General features: G+C 35.0%; 1 protein-coding gene across 1 annotated transcript in view; it reads right to left on the reverse strand.

Annotated features, from left to right (window-relative positions):
* Positions 1 to 2,515: 2,515 nt before the first annotated feature.
* Positions 2,516 to 26,838, reverse strand: part of tbc1d9 (TBC1 domain family, member 9 (with GRAM domain)) — a 33,761-nt gene continuing 9,438 nt past the window's right edge. The window contains exons 3-21 of the mRNA XM_058784904.1: positions 25,239 to 25,357; positions 24,922 to 25,150; positions 22,858 to 23,119; positions 20,774 to 20,981; positions 20,330 to 20,536; positions 19,241 to 19,414; positions 17,588 to 17,738; positions 15,194 to 15,408; positions 14,997 to 15,114; positions 13,217 to 13,502; positions 9,142 to 9,271; positions 8,944 to 9,042; positions 8,777 to 8,845; positions 7,907 to 8,147; positions 7,551 to 7,616; positions 7,049 to 7,135; positions 6,853 to 6,921; positions 6,660 to 6,763; positions 2,516 to 5,788 (exon numbers count right to left, since the gene is read on the reverse strand). Coding sequence (XP_058640887.1) covers positions 5,123 to 5,788; positions 6,660 to 6,763; positions 6,853 to 6,921; positions 7,049 to 7,135; positions 7,551 to 7,616; positions 7,907 to 8,147; positions 8,777 to 8,845; positions 8,944 to 9,042; positions 9,142 to 9,271; positions 13,217 to 13,502; positions 14,997 to 15,114; positions 15,194 to 15,408; positions 17,588 to 17,738; positions 19,241 to 19,414; positions 20,330 to 20,536; positions 20,774 to 20,981; positions 22,858 to 23,119; positions 24,922 to 25,150; positions 25,239 to 25,357 — 3,500 coding nt within the window. The 3' untranslated portion in view covers positions 2,516 to 5,122. The remainder of the gene's footprint in view (positions 5,789 to 6,659; positions 6,764 to 6,852; positions 6,922 to 7,048; positions 7,136 to 7,550; positions 7,617 to 7,906; positions 8,148 to 8,776; positions 8,846 to 8,943; positions 9,043 to 9,141; positions 9,272 to 13,216; positions 13,503 to 14,996; positions 15,115 to 15,193; positions 15,409 to 17,587; positions 17,739 to 19,240; positions 19,415 to 20,329; positions 20,537 to 20,773; positions 20,982 to 22,857; positions 23,120 to 24,921; positions 25,151 to 25,238; positions 25,358 to 26,838) is intronic.

Here is a 26,838-nt window from a genome sequence, read left to right on the forward strand (position 1 = left end):
CGGTCTAATGTTCATCGGGGTGTGAGGAGTGCGGCTGAAGTTCATGGAGGACTGATAACAGAACTGAACTGTACAGGTTTATGCAACAGACTCCAGCAGCAGCTGGAACATTATCATCTGCTGACTGTCCTACAGCCGGAACACAAGGGGAAATCAAGACAGATATGCCAATGACAGCAAAGACTTGCTTTACATTGAATTCTGACTGGATTTTCCAATCTTGAAGGCCTTGTCAATAATAATAATAATAATAATACCACCACTGGGGATTGTTACCACCTCATGTTATACACATACAATGAATCGCATACTTGCAATGCATTGGCCAGATGCAAACTTTGGTAGGACATTACATGCAAAAAAAGTATAAATAAATAAATATGAATATTTAAATTAAATTTAATATGTAATATTTAAATTAAATGCATTCATTCTAATAACAAATAACAATATTACTGTAATAATAATAATAATAATAATAAAACAAATAATAATAATAATAATAATACCTAATAATATATTTTGCATTGCAAAAATTCCAAATGTCCTATGAAATAAAAGTTTAATAAGAATAAAAAAGTACATAATCCTGAATAATGAATAAAAAGTACATAATCATGAATAATGTAAATAATAATAATATAAATAATGTAAATAATAATAAAATCTCAAATCAAATAAATAAGCTAATAAAAATAAAGGTAAATAAATAAATAATAAATAAAAACTAAATAATAAAAGTAAATATTAAACGATTAAGCAAATAATAAAATGTAAATAATAAATATAATGCAAATAATAATTTTAATAATAATAATAATTAGTATTTACTAATGCGGCCAAACGATTAATCGCGATTAATCACATCCAAAATAAATGTTTTCCTTTATATAATATATAAGTGTGTACTGTGTATATTTATTATGTCTATATATATATATATATATATATATATATATATAAATACACACACATGTATGTATATATTGTGTTTATATATTAAATATATTTATATATATAATATAAAATATATACTATATGTATGTGTGTTTATATATGCATAATAAATAAACAGTATACATACATATATTATCCAAACAAAACTTATTTTGGATGCGATTAATCATTTATAGCACTAGTATTTACATTATTATTTGCATTATATTTATTATTTATATCATATATTTATATTATTATTTATATGGGATTGCAAAAATCTCATATTAAATAAAATAAAAAACAATAAAAATAAAGGGAAATAAAATGAATAAATAAAAAGTAAATAATAAATGGAAATAATAAAAGTAAATATTAAATGGATAAATAAATAATAAAAATGAACAAAAAAAAAAAAAAAAAAAATAGAAATGCATTTAAATAAATAAATAAATATCTTAAAATGAAATATTTGATAAAATGATAGAATGCAATATTTCAAACACAGCTTCCTGTGTAATAAAAACACACATCAGCGCATTAATGAAGCTGACAGTATTATATTGCGACACAGTGCTACTCTGCAGGTTGTCAAGTTTGCACTATTGCAGTAGACTTTGATTTTATTGGTTAATTCTTAAATGGCTAATGTACAGGGGTTTTACTATTTGCATTGCAAACCTATGGCACAATACTTGGATCGAGTACAAAAGATACGAGGTTAAAGATAAAACAATACTTGATAGGTAAGCGGATAACCTGAACAGATAAACAGCTGACTTATCAAGTGCTTAGTGATGGGAAAGTGCTTCGGCAAGTGGTAAATAGCTTCAATTACAGGATATTTTGATTCGAAGAAAATTCATTTTGAGGCTGAGAGAAGAGTTTTCGCAAGCACAGCGCCGGTAATGACGCAGGACTGGCTGACTGAGACAGCATACTGTCATTATGTGAGTGCCAAGTATCTCCAGAACTGGGCCGATCGAAGAACAGCAGCGTGTGATTGGACGTCTGCGCTCACACCCTCTAAACGTCACGGCGTTTCATTCAGGACACACCGCTGCGTTACAGCCCTGAACTCTGAACAACAGCAAACACAAGGCCTCTGTCCAATTTATGCAAATGACAGAGTCTCACAGCTCTATTGGCCTCTAGTGGACAAACACTCAACAACAGCCACATTCAGCATGACCAAGCAGAAAAATAACACCCTCAAGAACGAACAATAATTAAAAACAAAGAAATAGCCCTTTTCCTTATACTACTACTACTACTACTCATATAAAATAAACAAATAAATAAATAAAGATAACAAAAAAGTTAATAAAATAATAAACAAATAAAAATAAATAATAAAAAGTAATAAAATTTAATAATAATACTACTAACAACAACAACAATAATAATTTATCTGGGGTTAAATAAAAAGTAAATAATAAATAAAAAATATCAAATCTCATATGAAATGTAAAAAATAAAAAATAAATACATAAAGAGAGAGAGAATAATATTCATTGTAGAAAACACATTAAACTAACATTTATTAATTTAAAATACATTTAGGTTTATCAGAAAAATAAGTTTATTACTAACTACTAACCAAAATTTCTTCATCAACTAGCTACATATTTCTGTGACAGTTTTATTTAGCCTAAATCTGCGTCCATGTCCATGCCCAAGTGTTGCAAAAATTGCAAACCTTGTATAAAATGTTAAATAAAACTGCATATCGGAGCCCCGTTTCACTGACACTTTACAAATAAAATGTAATATAAAAACAACAACACAAACACTTTCAATAGCTTTTCCCCATGTTTTGTACTGCAAATGGACTGCAATACAGTAAAAAATAAATGAAACAGAAGTGAAGAGTTTTTGATAACAGGACAGGATATTTCCATTTAAACTTTTAATTGCTGGAGGTGATCTCAATCATTTACAGGTCGATTTTAACCATTCACATTAAAACGTAAACTTAAAAACAGCAGCATGAAATAAAGTAGAAACGTCTATTTAAAAAAAAAAACAATCAAACAATAACTTACGAGAAGGTGCACAGACATGCCACATGCCTGGTGAGAACACGGTAAAATAAAAACTGTACACAATCATATTCTTCAGCAAACACTATAAATCAGATATCAATCACAGCTGGACTGTGTCGCCTCTCAGCCGATTCATATCAGATATTTCAGCGCTGACAGATGTGAACATCCTCACGATTTACAAAGAAGAAAAACCCAAAGTGCAGGTGCAAGGAATCGAGAGAGGAAGAGAGAAATTAGAAATCTGGGAAATTACAGATGATATAGAAAACGTCCTTCCAACAATCCCAGACACATTTAACTTCCTCTGTGTTAAATATCACAGCCGCTCTCTCACGTTAAAGATCATTTACTATACTATAAAAAACAAAGCCATTCTCTTAATCTGTATTTAATTATCTTATTTCAAAGTAAAAATATCTAAATCTTCAGAAGATACTTGAGAAGCAAAACCACATAAGGTTGCATAAGGCTATTATTATAGAATATATTATAATGTCAAATAAATGTAAAGTTTACCTGTATTGTCTATACAAATACACTATTTAAAAATTTGCATTTTTGTTCTTGTTTTTAGCATACAAATGAACCTTTTCCCCCCCCTAAGAATTCTTGCACACACTTTTGCTTCTTAAGTAACTTAATATAGCTTTTTTTTTTTTTAAGGAGATTTAGATACTTTTATTAGAACATAAAACAAAAGTACAGATTAAGAATGTGTTTTATCGCAGCGCAGGACATGTTTTATCCCAATCAGGACTAGTGAGCTATTCTAGACACGATTACTATGATAAACAGCCTAACTGTATTAGATATTATTAGTAAACATTTCTGTATATAAAGTACATCAAGCGCATTGTAGTATACAACAGGTCCTCTCAGACTTTGTACAGGTAAAAAGATCATTGTGTCGGTCTGTCCTCAGATCAAAGACAAGCCTCGAGGAAAACGCAATACTGTCCGTTCCCTAACGAGCTCACGCGAACATCAAGCCTTTGAAACTTCCCGCCGATTTAAGAGGAGATCAGATTAGGTTTAGTTAAAAATAAAAGTTCTGTCATCATTTGCTGACCTTTGTGTCGTTCCAGACCTGCATGAGGTTATTTCTTAAGGTAGAACACGAAAGGAGATATTTAGCCAAATGTCCAGGCTGCTCATTTCCATAGAGTGAAGACAGGAGATTTCAAGCTCCAAAAAGGACACTACAACGTCATATAAATGGCCAATAAACGTCTAAAGTCATAAAATAGGTTTGTGCGAGAAACAAGTTGTTACTTGCTAGCATATGGCTTCAGACAACACATTATATATAGTGCACAATTATGTTATTTCATTGGACGTTTAGGTTCACTGCTAGAAAACAGTGAAAATACATCAATTAGGGTTTTTTGGGGGGGGGGGGGGATCTGTTTTAGACAAGTCCCAAAAACGTTCAAGTGCTGCAAAAATTGCAAGCCTTGCATAAAATGTAAAATAAAACATTGTGACCTCCTGAGGAAGATTTCGAGCTCCAAAAATGACAATGAAGCATCATAAAAGTGGCTAATATGATTATTACAAAACATCTAAAGTCTTAAAACAGATTTATGTGAGAAACACACTCAATTTAAGCCGTTATTTGCAAGCACGTGGCTTAAAAAAACTCAATACATTGTGCATAAGTCTTATATTCTGTCATTTGATATTGAGATTTACTGTCGGAAACAGCGAAATCACACCAATCAGGGATTTTTTGCGTGAAACTGTTGCAAAAAGCCTTGTATAAAATGTAAAATCAAACATATAATATTTCAAGCTGACAATGAAACATCATAAAAGTTGCCATTATATTTATTATAAAATGTCTAAAGCCATAAAGTGGGTTTGTGAGAGAAACATGAACTTTAAGTTGTTAGCATATGGCTTCAGAAAACTCACTATGTAGTGTCCAAGTCTTTTTTTATGGTGCTTCTTGTCATGTTTTCGCTCGACAGAGATGGTTACCATCCGCTTTCATTGTATGGAGAAACTAGCATAAACTTTTCACAAAAAATAAGTCAGGTTTGGAACATAAAAGTGAGTTAACGATGCCCAAATCTTATGTTTTGGATAACTACTCCTTTAACCCCCAAACACAGCTTTGAACGCAGAGGTAACAGTTTTTAGCCTGATAGCGAGATCTCATAGTCACTGATGGACATGTGTTGGTGTCCCACCTTGCGAACGTTCTTGGCGTTGGTTATTCGTGCGGCAATCTCCGCAGGCTTCTCAAAGTACTGCACCAGGGCTTGTTCGGTCAGCACCGAGGCCAGGAACTGCTCGAAAGTGATGGCCCAGTCCTTGTCGATGCTGGCGCTGTGAGGCAGACCGGACCTCCCATGATGCCCGGCGGCCGCTGCGCCGCTGCGTATGAGCACGGTGTCCTCGGCGATGTCCTCGCACTGAAGCTCGTGCGAGCCGGCGCTCAGGACGGAGTAGGAGGACATGGACGTGTCGTCTTTGGTCTCATCGTCGGAGATGAGCATGGCGGAGGACGTGGCCGTGTCTTTGGGCGAGGAGTCCTCCAGCTTGATGTCGTCTGAGGGAGCCGTGTCGCAGGGTCTGCGGCGCACTCGCTCCTGCTTGCTCCTGCTCGGCGGGATGCGCTCGTCTTCATCCTCCTCGTCCTCCTCGTCTGTCTTGTGAGCCGGACTGCAGAAGAGCTTGCCCACCTCTCCCATCTCCAGCAGCAGGCTGGTGACCGTGGCCGTGGCGTGATACAGCTCCTGCTCGCTGGGGTCTTCGCTGAACATGTTATAGAGAGTCTTGCACAGCTCGATGAACTGACTCTGAAGAAGGAAGAGACAACAGATTCATCACAACAGTCAGATTTTCCATGAATAAACAAACCTGAGCTACTTGTCTTGCAGTACATTTATTTATTGAGTTTTGTTAGATAATTATATGTGTGTGTATATATATATATATATATATATATATATATATATATATATATATATAAATATGTGTATATATATATATATATATATATATAGTTTTATATTATTTATATTTATATTATTAGTATTATATAATATATTAAAAATATTATTATAAATTATATGTATGCTATTTATGTTGTTCTATCTATATCTTTATATCTAAATCAATTTATTTATATATAAATGTTATTATATAATTATATAAAAGCTAATAATTCTATAAAGTTGTATCTAAAATATAAAATGTATTTAAAATATATAATAATCGTTATTATAATACATAATAATAATCATTGAATTAATAAATAATTATATATACTATTGTTTGTTGCTAGATAATATATATTTTTCTTAAAAAATGTAAATGATATGCATTTGTTATTTGTGTTTTTTTTATTTATTTATCAGATGAACCATTATTTCAACCAAACAACCATTGTTGTAAGATTTTTAAACACATTTTAATTTTTAAACATTTTCCACTGACAGTTTCTCGTGTTTAAGTGAACATGAATTCAAATTATCTTATATTTACTTCATAAATTCACATTTCTGGTGTCATTGTACTCCGAAGAAAGAAAAGGTTTATTTTTGTGATCTTTCTTGCTCAGCCTCTGAAGTGGCTTTTCTTTGAATTTGATGGGTTGTGAATAGAGAATCATGTTGTTTTAACAGGAGTTACACTGATGAAGTAACTTAGGTTGGTCTCCAGATGTACCTGGTTGAGTTTGGGCAGATCCTTCATGTTCTCTAACTTTGCTTTGGTCTCCTGGTTCCACAGGCGCAGGTACGTGCGGTAATCTGGAGTGTGCATTTTCTTAACTACACAGAAGACATAATGCTGCACATTTAAACAGCTCTCCAACATCAAATATCAGCTCTGATTCGAAGAAGAGGCTGTTTTCTCCCACCTTTTTCACTTTTAAAGGTGACTCCTACAAAACCATCGTCCTTCTCGGCTCTGTTCTTTTGGTCGAGGCCTATCAACGAGAGGTCAAAGCATCAGCACCAGCGATCAGTTTCCAGACTTGGCATCAAGCATCATTTTCACTGTAATTTCAGTGCAACAAACTATTTTGTATGGTAAGTGTGAGCATGCAGCAGTACCGCTGGAGGTCTCTGGGGTGATGTCCTCAAAAAAATACTGCGTAGCTTCACACGCTGAGTCGGGCTCCTCCTGCTCCTGGTGCAACTCTGAGAACAACAAATACATTCAGTCTCTTCTAGAGCTCAGTCTAATTCAGATAATAACACCAAATCACAAAAAACATGATACAAAACACATTATAATTAAGATGCATTTTCTTGATTCTTCTTTAAGGACTATTCTTTTGATTTGTTGGTTAAATTTGACCCAGACATGTTCGTGCCAATGTACAGTAATTGAAAACAACCATCTTCACTTTCATTTCTGCTTTTTATCCATATTTCCCGCTCACAAAAGAGAAACACAACTAATAATCTTACAGTTACCACATAATATACAGTATGCATGTGTGCAAAGGCAAACAGGAATATCAAAGCCGAAAATAATAAACACATACTACAAGACAAATTTGTAGCACCATGCTAACAATGTTTTACATTTTATTTTCTCTTTTACACCCACCTGGAAGTACATGAATCTTATACAGAAATTTGAGTTTTTCCGTCAGGTCACCGTGACACAGGACACCTACAATAGAAACCAAGTTATCAAGTTAATCATTTTAAATGTGTACAAAAGCAAGCAACCTCATACATTTGATTTAGTCTGAATTTAAATGTTTTTAAATCACATTCATGTGTTTATGTGAACCTAGGGTCCACTTATAGATTTTTCTGGTCATAATATAGATTATAATTTTTTGACATTTTTACTTCTAAACTTATTTTACTTCCATAACTTAGCCGTTTTACTTATATATGGAAAGAAAGATGATTGCAACTTCAAAAATGGGATTGGTCATGATAAAGCGCACTCACTGAGGCCGCTGATGAACTCTCTGAAGTTTATGAGCGTGTCTGCGTTGTGGTCCAGCAGACGGAAGACGCGCAGGGCCAGGTCGTCGGTGTGTGTGCCACAGGCCCAGGAGAAGAGCAGCGCAAACAGCACTTTGAACTGCTCCAGATCGATGCGGTACTGCTCCAGGTATGGCAGGCTCGGGTCGTGCCGGCTCATGGGGTTACTGGTGCTGCCCCAGTAACAGCTGGTCAGATGCTCAGCCTGAGGGTCATAAATCATGCACAGGTCATGATACTCATGTTATACAGTCAATGGATATGGAGCATGTATGTTTAAATGTGGATGCACCTGCGATGGGCAGTGGTCGCAACTAATGTGTTTCATCTGTTTTACTGTCTGCCAGGCAAAAATATTTTTTTACTGTTACCACAACAGACTATGATTTGAGGATTTATTCAAATGATGATGAGGATGATGATAATAAACAATTATTTAGCAAGAACCAGTAAATGACAAGACAAATTGAGAAGTGCCGTTTTCTATGACCTAATTATGGTTATTGCCATTATTATTGCCAAATGGAAAGCATCCTCTGATTAATAACCACATTTATTCCTTTAAATTAACAAGACATTTGGGACAGAAATGGCTTCGATCCAGACACAAGGAAACCCTCAGAGCGCTTGCTGTGTCAGTGAGAGCTAATGAATGTCCTGAAGAACTGCTTAAGATGAAGATACACGACTCGAGTAAAAACTCAACCATCTGCAATATATTAACACACACAATCCATCTATCCGATCCTGCACAGGGGAGTCATTATCTTAAATCACAGCACACTCGCTGTAAATATGCAATTGGGTGATTCATGACCTCATCTTGGGACTGACCTTAAAGAGTGTATAAAGCTCCTCCAGCTCATCGATGCTGAAGGGCGTCTCCGTCACGATGGTCCGCACCTGCAAAACCAGTGGATGACCCAAACATATTAAACTCCCAGATCCTCTGACTGAGTGCTGATACTACACTAGTGTCAGTATGGAGGGTGTCTGATTACCACATTGCGTTTGGTGGTGTCCTCAATGGTCTGGATCACTCTCAGCCTCTGTTTGAAACGCATCTGCTCAATCACATCCGCCCGGATGGAGCCGAACTTCTGCAGATCACAGTGAACATCAGCAAACATGCAACACCACACACACAACACGTGAACACACTTTATGATATACAAGTTGAGAACTGGAGATGAACGGACCTCATAGGAGCTGCGCACCAGTTTGAAGATGTCCACCTCAGGATGAGGCTCCCCATTATCCGTCAGGAGAGAGTGAAGATGAGGGATTGGAGGAAGAGTGCTGTCCTTGTTTGTCACGCTGTCCAGATACCTACAACACAAATACACAAGCATACACACTCGTTTGAGTCAGCAAAACGAAGAAAATCAGCACTATCATCACCGTTTCACACATAGAAACTGCTATTCCATATGTACTGTAGTATACTAAAAATACACAAACATATATATACACTTTATAGTACATTATATACACATATACTACAGCATAGCCCCTTTGTAGTACACTGTATACACACATACTACAGTATAGTCCCTTTGTAGTACAATGTATACACATACTACAGAACAGTCCCTTTGTAGTACACTGTATACACACATACTACAAAATAATCCCTTTGAAGTACACTGTATACACATATACTACAGAATAATCCCTTTGTAGTACACTGTATACACAAATACTACAGTATAGTCCCTTTGTAGTACACTGTATACACATACTACAGAACAGTCCCTTTGAAGTACACTGTATACACACATACTACAGAATAATCCCTTTGTAGTACACTGTATACACATATACTACAGAATAATCCCTTTGAAGTACACTGTATACACACATACTACAGAATAATCCCTTTGTAGTACACTGTATACACATATACTACAGAATAATCCCTTTGAAGTACACTGTATACACACATACTACAGAATAATCCCTTTGTAGTACACTGCATAGACACATACTACAGAATAGTCCCTTTGAAGTACACTGTATACACACATACTACAGAACAGCCCCTTTGTAGTACGCTACATACACACATACTACAGAACAGTCCCTTTGTAGTACACTGTATACACATACTACAGAATAATCCATTTGTAGTACACTGTATACACACATACTACAGAACAGTCCCTTTGTAATACACTGTATAGCCATATGCTATAGTATAGTCCCTTTGTAGTACACTGTATACACACATACTACAGAATTGTCCCTTTCTAGTACACTATATACACATATTACAGTACAGTCACTTTGTAGTACAGTATATATTACCGTATAGTCCCTATGTAGTACACTACATACACATATACTACAGAATAGTTCCTTTGTAGTACATTATATACAAATACAATACAGAATATACACACCATAAAGTACGCTGCTACACACACTAGGTTTACAGGATACTGTATACTCTTATTTAGTATGTAACATATAATCATGTTGTTGTTCACACATTTTGCTTATAGATGTGAATACTCACTACGCATTATACTAGAACCACTAAATTTCCAGTGTACTATATACTCTATGTCAGGCATCCTCAAATCTGGCCCACTCCTGCAGAGTTTAGCTCTAACCTTAATCAAACACACCTGAGCATGCTAATCAGAGTCTTCAAGATCATTAGAAAATCACAGGTAGGGGAGTTTGATCAGGGTTGGAGCTAAACTCTGCAGCAGGCTGGCCCTCCAGGGAAAGATGTGAGGAACCCTGCTCTATGTAGTATAGTGTTGTCACGGTACCAAAATTTCAGTATTCGGTACCGATACCAGTGAAAATCCACGGTTCTCGGTACCAATTTCGGTACCACATGCTAATTAAAAACACACTATTTTTAATAATAGTCAAACAAAAATAAAATTTACAAAAATCAATGCCATTCTTCATACTTATTTAAATTGTGTTTCAAGTTTTTCCGCAAGTAATAAAAGTATGAAAAACAGTAAACAGTAAAGTTTCACCCAAATTTAATTTGTCTTTTAATTAATTAAATTTAAACATTTTATTTTTGGGGTAAATAAAGGGGATATACTATTAAAATTAAAATATGGAAGAAATATTGTGTGACTATTTCTTTAAAAATATATATATTTTTTATCAACAGTAGTAATAGTATCACATACATTCTACTAAATAATAGTAATATATTTTTGGCACAATGTCTTTAAGATAAACTTTTATTTTGACGGGTTGCCGTGAATACCTTTAAATTTCTGTGTGTAGCTATATGATATGAAGCTGGTTTTACTCAAATGGAACGGTAGAATGCTCGTGAAGTGACTCTCAGAGCAGTTCTGTAGATGTTGTTTATGTATTTATGTATTTATGTCTTCATTGAGACGGCAGATGATGAAATCACCGCGAGCGTCACGCGCTTCAGTGTAAAAAAAAAAAGAAAAAAGGAAAAAAAACGCGCGTCTCTGCCATTCATTCATTCACACACACAGAGACTCGCAGGGTTCATATCTGAATCGACTTTTGCGGCTTAATATTTACAGATACTAGTCCATGTCGCGATTTGATTAAAGTGTGACGACCTACTTTTGATTAATTCATCCAAACTTTGACAAATTCCGTGACATTTCGTGCTAAACTGTAAACTCCGTTTTTATAACTGGATTCCGAGATTCCATCCGCGTTTTCTGCATCGCGGAAATCATAGGTCCATATGTGTCAAGAACCGGGTTGACCGGGTACTCGGTACCACCGGTACTTAAAAAAAACTGGTACCGTGACGTTTTCATTTTTTTTGTACCGACTTGGTACCGAAGTACCGGGTCTTTTGATAACACTAATGTAGTATGCAGCATATTGTCACTTTTCAGCACAGAGCATTAGCAAACTTACAGAGTACATATACTCACTTTGTAGTATGCTATATACACTATATTCAGTATTCTGTACACTCATATAATCAATCGCACAATTGCATACAATCACACAACAAACTTTGTTTACTTAATACATTGTAGAATACAAACTTAATTTGCAGTACACTGTGTACTCTGTAGTATGCAGCATAAAACCACTTTGTAGTACACAAAAAACACTGCTTACAGACTATATATACTCACTTTATAGTATGTTACATCCAATACATTTGCAGTATACTGTATACTAGTATGTAGTATGCTACATATAATCACCTCGCAACATAAACATGAACTGCTTACAGACTATATACTCACTATGTAGCATGCAACTAGGGCTGCACGATATTGGAAAAAACTCACATTGCGATATTTTGTATTTCTGCGATATATATTGCGATATGAAAAAAAAAAAAACTCAGATGACTTGAAAAGCTCTATTTGGAAAAAAATATTGTAGATGAGTAAATCAGCATAGAAAAATGAACAAATTACAAACATAGATAAATATAATAGAACAAAGATATAACAGTGCTTTATATTTTTTCCAGTAAGTCTAACAGTATTCAGGTATACTGGTTGAATAATCAAATGTAAAATAACACTGTATAAATTAAATCTAATAAATCTGTTAAAGCTACAAAAGTGATTTTTCTCTGTGTTTTGCTGTTTGATTAACATTCATGACACTGAAAGCCTTAGGAACATTAAACTGCTGTGAGCCTATACTATCCATTTTCTTTATCAATTTTTTACCTTCACCTAAGCCATAAGCAACTGTGTTTACAAGGATACTTGCAGAGACATGCATTTTGACAGTTTCGCGCCTATGTGTCATTTCAGGCACAAATAGACACAAATATCTGAGTGACTCTCACCGTGTCTACAAAGGGCGCTGACAAAATACAATAGAACCCATTATAATCAGTGATGCCGTCTACACTGGATGCGGTGCGACACGGCAAATCCTTGCGAGTAAATCCTCATTCTTTTTATGACGACTGACACAAAGTTCAAAGGATTTGCAACGGTCGCCGCGTCCAGTGAAGACAGTGCGTCGCGGTGGCGTGATGCGATAGCTGTCGCGAAAACGATCAGTATAAATATAACGGTCAGTATACTAAAAATTGCACATCCTGCGATGTGACTATCGCGGATGTGCATATCGCGATATCGATGCTGAAACGATATATCGTGCAGCCCTACATGCAACATTCACTAAACTCGCAGTATGGTATATAGTATGCAGCATATGACTTTGCAGAACAGTACATACTGTATGCAGAATACTATGCATACTTACTAGGCAACACACTACAACAGACTCATTATGAATTATACCACACTTAGTATGCGGTTCTCCTACCTGCCCAGGATGGTCATGGCTTCTCCATCATCTTTGCAGCTCAGCAGCTGATGGATGTTAGCGTCGAGCACCGACAGCGCTAGTTGGAAGATGACCTTGATGCCCTCATAGAAGAAGCAGTCGACCACCACCACGGCGCTCTCGAAGGGCATGACGGACAAGAAGAGCGTGAGGAACCAGGACAGAGAGATGGTGGAGATGACACCCAGCGCCTGCATGCAGTCGTACAGCTGAGGAACATAGACGTGAGCCAGCTCCTCGAACACACCCTGGTCCATCAAAGCACCTGAGATACACACAAACACAATCAGTGTTCACAGATCTGCCTGGATGTGTGTCATAAGGCAGGGGTTTCCAAACCTGTCCTGGAGGCCCCCCTGCACTGCACATTTTGTGTGTCTCCCTTATCAGACACACCCAATTCAGGTCTTGCAGTCTCTACTAATGAGCTGATGAGTTGAATCAGGTGTGTTAGATGAGGGAGACACAGAAAATGTGCAGGGCAGGGGGGCCTCCATGACAGGTTTGGAAACCCCTGTCATAGGGCACTATGAAAATGATTTATTTTTTCCCAAATTTACAATTAACTGAAATCACGAAACATAAACAATTCAACATAAATTTATTAGAAGTTTGAAAAAAAAAAAAAAAATGTTGTTAGGGATCTCAACTTGAAATCTCCAAATTCTGTTTTCCATTTTAAATTTTCTAGATTCTATTTTAATGGTTTAATTAAATCAAAACTTTGACAACTTAATAATTTATTACGTATTTTACCATTAATAGAGCCCTATGAAAAAGGTTGAATTTTTTTCTAAAATTATGTTTAATTTTTCCCTAATTCCGCATTTTCCACTTAAATTTTTCTGGTTTCCATTTTAATGGTTTAATTACATTTTAATAATTAAAAAGCATGTATAATCAACTCATTTAATTAATTTGACAAGAATAGTGCTATATAATTTTTTTTCGCACAAAAAAACAATTTCAAATGAATCAAATGAAGGCATAAAACATTAACAATTTAATTCATAGTTTAAAATGTAATCGGATGAAAATGAATAAATTCCTTTCTGCTGCACAACAGAGGTTTACTATTAAAATTAAAACATTTAAGACACGCAAGAAAGGAATTGTGTAACTTTGTGTAATAAGTTTCATTATTATTATTATTATTATTGTTATTATTATTATTATTACTTTGAGAACTACATTCTACACAATAACACTTGTTAAACAAAATTCTTTCACTGGGTCATGATGAGTCCAATTTTATTTACTTTTATACTATTTTATTTTGTAATATATTTATGCCTCAATTTCTTCAATTTAATAAAACAATTCTGCTCGTACTTTATTTTATTTTATATTTTATTTTATTATTAATTTATTTTATTTTCTAATATATTTATGTCCTTTAAGACCTTTGAGTTTTTGTGTGTATCTGACGATAGTTTTAAGAATTGGAGAAATACTGGTGAAGTGACTCTCTGGAGATCCATTTGTGTTTATTTCCTCATATAGTAAGACGACAGATGCTGAAAACACTGTAAGCGTCACGTGTGCCTGAGTAAGTGTGCAGCAGATGAAACTACTCCACTCATTCACACAGATACGTGCAGAACATGCAGATTTAATATTACACAGCAGTTTTTTGTGGTTTAATGTTCACCATTACTAGTCCATATGGTCATTTGATTCATTGTACACTGCTACTTTTCATTTATGCATCCAAAATCTGGTGGCTCGTTGATGCATTTGAGAAGCTGCAGGAGCTCACCTACGACTCTGGTGTTGTAGTAGTCAGGAAGCATACGCTCACATAAGGCCACCAGCAGCCAGAAAGCCTCTTCCTCTTTAGCGTACAGCAGCAGGACGGAGGTCACGATGTTCATGGCCTGTGGAAGATGACAGACCGGGATTACGACCGAGCTGTGAGTGTATTTATTGCAGAAGGTGTGTTGTTGTGCGTCATACCTGACAGTAGCCGATGTTGGGGTTGCGGAAGGCGTATGCAGTGAGGACTCGACGCAGAGCAGCGATGCCCATCTCATTCTGAAAGGCTGGATGCTCTGGAAGAGAGCGGTGCAGGTCTCTCTCGATCTCCTCGGTGGCCAGATTATATTTCCCCATCGACTTCTCCACCAGATCCTCATAATAACCAGGATGAGTGGACATCTCATTAATCGCTCCTGTACACACCAATATACACACGTAAACAACCAAACAATCAGATAATAATAATAATAATTTTACTGAGTCATGATGAGTTCAATTATACCAGTGGTTTTAATTCCTGCCCTTTATTTTATTTTAAGCAGTAAAACTAGCGATTTATTTATTCTATATCATCACCAAAGGCTCTTTCTATGGCATGGACAAAATAATTTGATATATTAAATAATTATTTGATCCCCTGCTGATTTTGTAAGTTTGCCCACTTAAAATAAAGAAGGGTTTATCATTTTTATGGTAGGTTTATTTTAACTGATAGAGACAGAATATCAAACAAAAAATCCAGAAAAAAGCAGCATACAAATTTACATTTACACAGTATACACATATTATATATATATATATATATATATATATATATATACACACACAAACATGTTTCAATTTGACTATTGTTTGGTGAGACCTTTAAAAAAATCTGACTGCTGAATCAAACTGTCACATGTGTGTTCCGTTTTGCCCTTATTTGGTCAGTTTCCTGTGTTCTCATCAGTAGTTAATTATCGTTTAGTCTGTTCACCTGAGTTCTATTAATCGTCTTGTTTGCTCCTTTGTTCCATGTCTTTATAAGCCTTCAGTTTCTGTCTAGTCTTTGTCTCGTATTTAATGTTCTCCTCAATGGTCTACGTGAGTTGATGTTTATTAAAGATCCCTGTTTGTTTACTTCTTCGTCAAGAGCCTTATTCCACAACCACAACCACGACCGCGTGACACAAACATTTGTATAGTGATATTAAAAACTGGGCAGGTCCAGTAATTTCATATTATATATATATATATATATATATATATATATATATATATAAATAATGTGTCACTCATCATCACCAAAACTATTGCTGAAATGATGCACTGAAAATACAATGTACATTTGATCTTGCAACTTACAACCTGCTCATTGTTTCTGTATTACATTAGATACATTTCACTGAACTGTCTAAGCTGATTATTAGATCACATAACAGTTCTTGTCGACTTAGTAAAGCTTAGTGAGCAGCTTGGGCAGGTAATTCAACAGAGTAATTTAACATTAGCTGAACTACTTTAAATCATGAGAAGCTTGTAGCTTGGCAAGTTTCAAATGAACTTCAATCCCATGATTTCATCGTGCTGTAATGTTGCTCATGCAGAAAACTGTGAAGGAAAACAAGGCAGCTATTTGTTTACTACCACAGAAGTGTGCTTGTGCAGTCATGTGTTTCAGTTTGTGCACTGGCCTATACAGCTTTGAAGTGTGCATGTGTGACTCTTCTAAATAAGGCGCTCACATCTAACAAACAGGAAGCAGTGCTGTATTAGACAAACAGGTACATACCCTGAACCACAAAACAACCGCACAACAAAACAGGTGCACGTAAAAGAGAGAAAACACCTTTCAACACGTCCAGGTTTTTGTTCCTGAATGCTCATGTCTAGTGCAGTGGCTGGTTTTGCTTCAGGATCCAGATTTTACATGGAACATTAAGTGCTGATAATTATTTCTTGCATAAAAGTACAATAAAATATGTATTATTGTTTTATTTTTTTATTATTTAAAAATAATTATTAAAAAATAATAATTTTTTTTTGGACAATAATTGGCTGCATAACACAAATCATGCTCCACGCAAAGCATTTTTAATGTAATCTGGATCATATTTTCATTTACTTTGTCTATTTTCCTATAATAATGTTCTTAAAATCAAACTTAAGATGTATTATTGTTTTATTTTCATTATTTAAAAATAAAACTATTATTTTTACCAACAAAAAATATTAAATTTTTAATTTATTCATTTATTATTTATTTAGACAATAATTGGCTGCACAAAAACATCATGCTCCATGCAAATCATATTTAACGTAGTCTGGATCATATTTTCTTTTACCGCATATTTTGCTCACTTTTTGTTCACTTACTCAATGAGGTTAACACAACTTGTTCATCTTGGCATCTATCTAATCTGACTAACTTCAACCAAATGACAGATAAATCTGTAGAAACTAATTGGCCATGGGCTCTTTGATATCAACAACACAAGATATCAGTAGACGGAAGGTGATAAGACTAATTATCTGGCTAGTTATTTATTGCTTGAATCCAGTCTTCTTGTTCTCCCTGCTGTCTGTGACCCAGTTGTGGGACGCATGACTCACCAGAAAACAGGAGCCAGAGCTCTCCTCTCATATTCTCCGGGATGCCCTGCAGCACCAGCTCTTTGGTCTTCTCCGTGCGGTACATGCACACTCCCTGGCCATATTCTGTGAAGTGATTCTTCCAGGCCTGCTCCTTCAGAAACTCTTTAGCCTGAAATATGAGTATAAAGAGAGCGACTCATCTGCTGTCCTGACTTCAACTTCACAAGTGCTGATGTAGGAGACTCTGACTTTGAAAATAAGCACTGGCAAAGAAGCGAAGCCAGTGAAGCGTGAACTTCATTAGCTTTCTATTCTCAAATTTAAAATGTGGTGCATTTAATGTATATAAAGGCTTTAGATTAGACAACCTTACAAGCAAAATCCCCCCAAAATGACAAGAATACTATTCTGAATGCAAAATGTACACATCTTTGCAAGATTTACATGCATTTTGCTCTTACGCACTGATACTGTGTGACTAAATTAACCTAGTCTAGTAGTTTTAAAGCGAATGACTTGGTTAAGCAGGTTTTCAGGTCATTTGTTTCAGGGTCAGCAAACAAAACGAACTGTACAAGGTCTTCTCATCAGTTGCACTTCCTGTGTGTGTCCTACTAAAGTATCTGCTTTAACCACAGCAAATGCAATGACCTGCATCTGACTTCAGGCTTTGAACTCTGACTGTACGAGGTGCATTCAAATGCCGATAAACACAGACCTGTGACCACACCAGGGTTATTATCATTAACTAAATCTAAAACTTTTTTTTTTTGTTAATTCAAATAAAATACATGTTAACTAAAATAAAATAAAATATGAAGAAAAACATTTTTAATTAAAAAATATAAAATATTAATTATTTTATAAATAATATTTAATTAATATTTGTATATTATAATATTATATATTATTATTATATATTATTTTGTATACTATTATATATTAATATTTAGAAATGATTATATTTTGTAATAAAATAAAATATATACAAATTACATTTATTTTATTTCAGCAAGTTGCCAAGGCATCTTTATTTGTTTAGTTCAACTTGAAGTAATAAATTAACTAAAACTAAATTAACTACAACTAATAATATAAAAATAAATACAAATTACACAGACATTTGAAAAAACTACAAATGACAAAAATACAACAAAAATAACTAAAATGAAAATGAAAACAAAACAAAATGTAATTTAAAATATTAACAAATACTATAATAGTACATCAATGATAATAAAAATATACTAAAATAACACTGAAACAAGATGCTGTGTTGTTTGTAAACAGCCAATAATTAAGCTGAAGAACTATGTAACTTCACATAAGATTAGTTTACTCTGACAATTAATATTAATTTATAAACACAACTATAACTATTGATGTCTTCCTGTTGTGTTATAAAAGCAATAAGCCACTCAGGGTCATGTATGGCAGTGATTTAACTGTGTTTAAGAGTTTCTTCAGGGTGAAAGGCAGCTCTTAATCATGGTAAAATCACTATAATGCACAGCCTCTTACAGTATTTGGCAGGACACATTCTATTCTACTAATCCTGTTGATTTGTGAACAATGTACATCAGCTCCTGTCCTTCTCCTTCAGTCCTCTCAGTACACAGTGATAAAAGCACAATGCTGCGGTGTTTGTGATCAGGCATGAGGGTGCTGTACCAGTTTGGGGTTGAACTCCTCCGGGGATCGCCGGCGGTACATGGTCATCAGAGCTTGTGTGGCAGTGGGAACCCTGTTATCATTGAGATTGAACTGTCTGTCACTGTCTCCCTCCGAGCTGAGAGCGCTGCGCTGGGGACTACAGGACAACACACTGCCCTGCTGAGAGTACACCTGCACACAGCACCGCAGAAGAGATTTTAACGTTAAACGTATAAAATATGACAGTCAAGACATTTATACTGTTGCAAAAGATTTATATTTCAAATAAATGCTGTTCTGAACTGTCCATTCAGAAAAGAATCCTGTATCTTCAAATATAAAGCGCCACAACTGTTTTCAGCATTAATAATAATCAGAAATGTTCTTGAGCTGCAAATAAGCATATGATTTCTGAAGGATCATGTAACACTGAAGACTGGAGTAACGATGCTGAAAATTCGGCTTTGCGTCACAGGAATAAATTACATTATAAAATATATTACAATAGAAAATGGTTATTTTTACATTTGCATTTACATTTAGTAGAAGCTTTTATCCAAAGCGACTTACAAATGAGAACAACGGAAGCAATCAAAATCAACAAAAGAGCAATAATATGCAAGTGCAATAACAAGTCTCAGTTAGCTTAACACAGTACACGAAGCAAGTTTTATTTTTATTTTTTATTATTATATAATAAATAAAAACAAATAGACAGAACACAAAAAGATTAGAGAAGCTAGTGTTAGTTTTTTTTTTAAAGAAAACAAGCAGTTAGTAAATGAATAGAGTGCAAGTCTAAAGAATAAAAAACAGAATAGAAAATAAAATAGAATATTTTAAATTGCAATAATATTTCACAATATTACTGTTTTTGCTACATTTTTTATCAAATAAATGCAGCCTTTTTGACCAGAAGAGACATTTTTTTTTTTTAAATTATTTTTCTTTTTTTTTCAGGATTCTTTGATAAATACAAAAGTTACACAGAATAGAAATTATTGGAAATTTTAATGTGTACTTACTCAGTAAAAGCAGAGTTATTTCCTTTAAAAAATGAGTATTAGTAATAAATACAAATAGAATAATAAACAGAGTTGTTCCCACCTCGTCGTCTGAGCTGCTGAGGCTGCCCGTGATTTCCCGCTCAAAGTAGATTTTGGAGGTGGTCTGCTGCAGGAAGTCCGAGATCCTCTGCACCAGGAAGTCGCGGTCTTTGAGGTTGGCAAAGAGGAAGGTCATTTTGTTTTTGGTGCTGATTGACAAGGGGCTGGGAAGGACGTTACAGCTATCGGCTTTCTCAACGATGGTCACCTAGTGAAGAGAGAGAGGGAAAGGATGCAAAATGCAACTCACAACCCATTTTACTTCCACAATGATAATTAAAAATGTCTTTATGCTGCAAGAACTGACTGGATTGTGAAAGATGGTGGAGAATGCAGGATAAATGCTTATGCATGTTCAAGTTTTGATTAAAAAAAACTAAAATCTAATTAAAGTTGACTGTTTTATGTGTGCACTTATTAGAGTATTGTGTCATTAGTCACGCACCTCTCTGAGCGGGATAATCAGACTGCAGACGGTCTCCTCTTTACTGGTGAAGCAGATGTAATTGGTGGAGACGAACATCTGTCCGAGGATGTGCATCTTGTTGAAGGGGGTCCATAGTGTGCAGTCCGTGTGACCGTCCAGTTTCTCGTCTTTCGGCAGGCGGAAAAGTGCCCGGTATCGCTCGCTTTTAGCCCTGGCATCCAAATCCCTAAAGTCACAAAAACAAATGTAATACTGAAAAAGGCTGCTATAAGTTTCCTAAACTCCTTCTAAATGCATATAGCGAACTAAACTCTACAATATTGTCACTTTACTATAAAATTGGTGGAGCTGTTCTGCTCATCAGAGCATTCTCACATAATCCTCTTAGTTTGCACACACGGTGTTCAGAGCGCTCTGAAGGAAAACCAGATTTGCTCCTTTCAATTTCACACAGCTGCCAGACGACTGTTTGCTCCAAAATATAATCCTTCACTTTTTTGTATTTCAGCTCCCATTTTTAAGTCAATTACTATTATCTAATAAATTCGATAAGCAGCAGTTCTGTGACTGATCTGTAACTGAAAAATTCTCAGTTGTTTTACAGAACAAATATCTAAACTTTCTTAAAGCAGGATACATTTACATGAGAAGCAAAATTACTGAAAGGTATTAAGTTTTGTTTTCTGAAATAAATTAGCAAAATTAAGTGAGTTTAAACCTAGAAAAACAATCTTTAAATGGGGTTAGAAAAATAAACAATGCGAAAGGAAAACAAGTTTTATTTTTCTTATCTCATTGGCAAATATTTATTATTATATCTTTATATATACTTTTTATTATATACTTCATATCTTAATTTAGCTTCTTAAGTAAATGTATCTTGATTTAAGAATATTTAAATTAAATATAAATATAACAAATAAAAATGACAAAAATACTTGTTTAGAAAATCTTTTTTCACATCACAATATGAATTTCATTTAATTAAAATGTATTAATTAATTTACATTTATTTCAATCTACATTTTTTTGCAAGAAATTCAACGCCAGCTTTTATGTATTACATAATAAATTAGTAATTTCTATTTTTGATAATCTAGTATAAACTCTACACAAATTAAAAGTACTTCACCAGGTGCTCATTTAACAAAATAGGTTTAATAAGTAAATAAATGTAAGTAAATATTTAAATAAGTTTCCTCGTTTAAATAAAGTAGTCAGTGCAAAAACAGCATTACACACACACACACACACACACACACACTTATATAAAATCAATATTAATATTTCTTTGTAAATGCTTTTCCACACTGGGTGTGAAAAAGCTAAACGAATTTTGGACACGATGACGCGCTGGAATAAAACAACAGCTTCCTATGGATGCTTCCACATAGACCGCGAACATTCACGCATTGAAAATGCAAATGTTTTTTTTTCGTCCAGTCTGACGAATCTTTTCAGTTTCGCAAAGCCAAAACACAAGCCGTCCAATAAGATTTGAGCTAGGATCACGTGACCGGAGCAGCTGCTGTTGTGCAATAGGGTGAGAATGGTGGGGCTGTTTCGAAAACCAGTGTAAACAAACACCGAAGAAGAGTATCTCGGATAAGAGTGGATGCCGAGTTCTTGTTATCGTTGGTATTTGAGAACAGATTTATTCTCATATATATATGTGACCCTGGACCACAAAAGCAGTCTTAAGTCGCTGGGGTATATTTGTAGCAATAGCCAAAAATACATTGTATGGGTCAAAATTATCCATTTTTCTTTTATGCCAAAAATCATTAGGATGTTAAGTAAAGATCATGTTCCATGAAGATATTTTGTAAATTTCCTACCGTAAATGTATCAAAACCTAATTTTTAATTAGTAATATGCATTGCTAAGGACTTCATTTGGACAACTTTAAAGGCGACTTTCTCAATATTTAGATTTTTTTGCACCCTCAGATTCCAGATTTTCAAATAGTTGTATCTTGTATCAAATAGTTGGCCTTAACTTTGTAAATGTGTGGTGTTTAATTCACCTCCTAACACCGGTTTTCTAGCATCACTTGATCTTGATTGATCTACTTTATCTTCATGAGTGTTGCTGTCACAGACCTTTTGAGGGCCGACACTTTCTTGGGTGACTTCTTCTTGAGTTTGGGCAGAGAGCGGTCCTGCTCGAAGCCCTTGTTGTCCAGCAGCTGTCTCATGGCTATGTTGGCGAGCTGCTCCATGAGTTTGAAGGTCTCGTTGATGTTGAGAAAGACGGAGAAGACATGCTCGCTGCAGCGTGTGCTGACGCGCACCATGTCCGGCAGCAGCAGCGTGGCGTTCTTCTCCAGCTGAGTCACGTCAGCCCAGCGGATCACCAGCTTAGCTGAAACAAACCGCCACACACACGCACAGTCAAATGGAGGAAGAGTAAACATTAAGATCTGTTAGGACAGAACATATGTGACCCTGGACCCCAAAACCAGTCTTAAGTATCACGGGTATATTTGTAGCAATAGCCAAAAATACAATGTATGGGTCAAAATTATAGATTTTTCTTTTATGCCAAAAATCATTAGAATATTACATAAAGATCATGTTCCATGAAGATATTTTGTCAATTTTTAATTTTTGATTAGTAATATGCATTGCTAAGAACTTCATTTGGACAACTTTACAGGCGATTTTCTCAATATTTAGATTTTTTATTTTCAACCTCAGATTCCAGATTTTCAAATAGTTCTCAGCCAAATATTGCCCTATCCTTACAAACCAATTTAAAAAAATGGCCCTTATGACTGGTGTTTTGTGGTCCAGGGTCACATATGATCAGAGGACAAAAAGAACATATCTTGTCATAAACATTAAAATACCGTATACTCAATAGCCACTTACTGTACACACTGTAAAGTTTCAGGAGTCACAACCACATTTACATACAGTGGTAAATCTCATACATCACTGTTTTGTGTGAGTATGGAACAGAACTCACTGATGATTGACATTGTTGTAACCATAGCAACATTTTGCCTTCTCACGCGTTCAGTATCCACTATTTTTTTTTTTATAAAAGTAATACTACAATGACCAAAGACTCGTTATGTTCTGCAATTTTAAATAAACCACTGTCAACAGAGCCATTGTGTTTGGGTTGAAAGTGGGAATATTCTGAAGGCTGCTTTGCAGAGCGCGCTCTTGATGGGTTGCCAAGTCCTCTTATTATAATCAATGCTTATCAAGCGACTTTGGGCCTGTTGTTTAGGATCGGCTTGGCTCATAATGCGATCCATTTTACAATAAAGTAGGCAGGTGTGAGTCATGATATTTCCGTATGTGGCTTATTTGTAAAGATAACACATCTGGCTCTTAATTAATGTGTATTTTTTGGCAACAGTGAGTCAAAACGTACATCCTGATATGCAACTCTGATATGCGTTTAAATAAGTCATTAACAACTACTTGTTCAGTGCAGTTCTGCATTTTCTGGGAGTTTTTGTTTCATTTGTAGAATCCATTTGTCTCTCTGGTAAATTACTAAATTGTGTGTGTACAGAAGAGAATTAAGCACTAAAAGGTGAACTGACAACCGCTGCAGTGTGTACGTGACCAATATCTACTCACCAGCATTATATTAGTACCACTGATATATTGTTATAGTTTTTGTTAATATTTTGAATGAGTAATTTATCATTTAGTAATTTTAGAATTTCGTCATTTTGTTTCGAGGTTTATTTTTTTTTCACTTTAAAAAAAAAAATGTCTATTTAGTTTTTAGTTTTACTTCATTTTTTAGTTTAGTTTAGTTAGTATTTTAATACTTAAAGCTAATCTAGGCGAAAATGAGAAATGAAAAACATTTTAGATTTTTTTTATAATTTATTTTAAACATTATTGTTAACATTTATTTTATTTCAAGTAACAGAAATCTTTTTTATGGTTTTAGTTTAACGTAATCAACATAATCAGCATTGTTTACGTTCAGGATAAAGCGCGCAATGACTGATGATCGTAAACAGCGCTGATTACGTTGATTATGTTCTGGGGTACTCTCTAAAATGGCTGAAGACGGTAACTCAGGGAGAAGAATTGTTGAATAAATTATGTTATTATTGTTTTCTTTGCACACAAAAAGTATTTAAGCAGCTTGGTAAAATTATGGTTGAACCCCTGATGTTGTAGTGTACTCACCCTCTTTCCCGAGCAGGTAGGAGTAAAAGCAGAGGTGGTTGATGCTGAGGTACAGCCAGCCCTGCCGTGGCACCTTGCCCTTCCAGTAGCTGCAGGAGTAATAGTTGACCAGCTTCTCCTCCTCCGGCATGACGAAGAGCTTGCGAAACTTAGCGATGGCCTCCTTAAACTTATCCGTGTCGTCATCCTCTCTGATATCATGACCTTTGTTGTATTCGGCTATAATGCCCTGAACACAAACACACACTTATAAGCACTTTGGCTTATAATTAATCACCAATTAAATGAATAGCATGTCTGAAATGCTAATGTGTAACCTGTATTTTGCCCTTGACGAAGGTGGTGATGTCATTCTCGTTCTCGAAGATGGAGAGCGTCTGCAGCAGATTCTGCTCCAGCCATTCCCAGTTCTCCGTGATCTCCTTACGAGAGCTCCCTGCCAGAAACAAAAGCCTCGGCGTCGTCAAACAATACTAATCCAGGCGTTTAGGATAATGAATTTCATTTGAAGTCTTTATCTGCAGCGACTCCATTTGCTCAGAACTGAACAGCAGATGGGTCCGGGTTCTTGGTTTAATTAGCTCTGTATTAGCACAGCTCTCCTCCGGCAATTAATCAAACACATTACTGGCAAGCCAAATGATTCATTAAGAGCGTTCTGTGACGAGTGCCCCACAATTAGGTAAAGATGGAAATACACAATTATTTTAAAAATTAACTATCCACGCTCCATGTGCCGCTTAGCCAAAACTCGCATAAAACAAACAAATACATTTAATATTAAATGTTAAGTTAATATTAATATAAACATACATATACATATATATATATATATATATATATAAGCTTAAAATAAAAAAATATATTATTAATAAAATTAAAAAAATAAATTGTATAATTATATAATTTTATATTTATAATATGTACATATGTGTATATACTATAATAATATTAAAATTCATTTAACTGTTTATAATGTCTGAAAACCAATTTACATTTTTTACATTTATATACATGTACATTTAATATTAAATATTAATAATAACATTAAATTTACTTAGTTGTTTATGTCTATAGTAATATTATAGTTAATTTAATATTAACATTATAATTTATGCGCGTGTGTTTGTGTGTGTGTATATATATTAGTGGTGGGCATAGATTAATTTTTTTAATCTAGATTAATCTCACTGTAATCTTGGAATTAATCTAGATTAATCTAGATTAAAATGGCTCATTTGAATTCTGCCAAGTAGATCAGAATAAGTTCACTACTAGTAGTAAACAACTAGCAGTCATCAAGAATTTAATATTGGTAATAACATTGAAGACATTGTATGATTATTCCTTAAAGATAAGGTTTTAATAGTTTTAGTAGTAGTAGCCTATTACGTTCTGCCCAATGTCTTCAAGTGAAACCGAACCTTTATTTTGACGGGTTGCCGTGAGGATAGTTTTTCTCAAATGAAACACTCGAATGCTCATGAAGTGACTCTCAGAGCAGTTCTGGAGATGTTGTTCATGTATTTATGTCCTCATTTAGTGAGACGACAGACGTTAATATCGCCGCAAGCGTCACGCGGGCTTCTGCATGAGTAGTGAACAAACCCGCGCGTCTGCGCCATACATTAACACAGAGACACGCAGAAGTCATATTTAAATAGACGTTTTGCGGCTTAATATTTACAAATAGGAGTGGGAGTGTGCTCGCTTGTGTGTGCGCTTACGTTTGTTTGTTTGCTTGTGTGTGTGTGTGTGTGTGTGCGAACCGGGGCGGAACTCCGCTGTGCGCGAGATACAGAGAGCGCGACCATGTAACGTAGAGACAGAAATGACTTGCCGATCTTCATTGGGAAGCTTCTTAAAAATAAATTTTCCCTGAAGCAAACCCGGCGGCTTCACAGCTGCATCCATGTT

Source organism: Onychostoma macrolepis, chromosome 01 (assembly GCF_012432095.1).
Source record: "Onychostoma macrolepis isolate SWU-2019 chromosome 01, ASM1243209v1, whole genome shotgun sequence".
In the NCBI taxonomy this organism is placed as follows: Eukaryota; Metazoa; Chordata; class Actinopteri; order Cypriniformes; family Cyprinidae; genus Onychostoma; species Onychostoma macrolepis.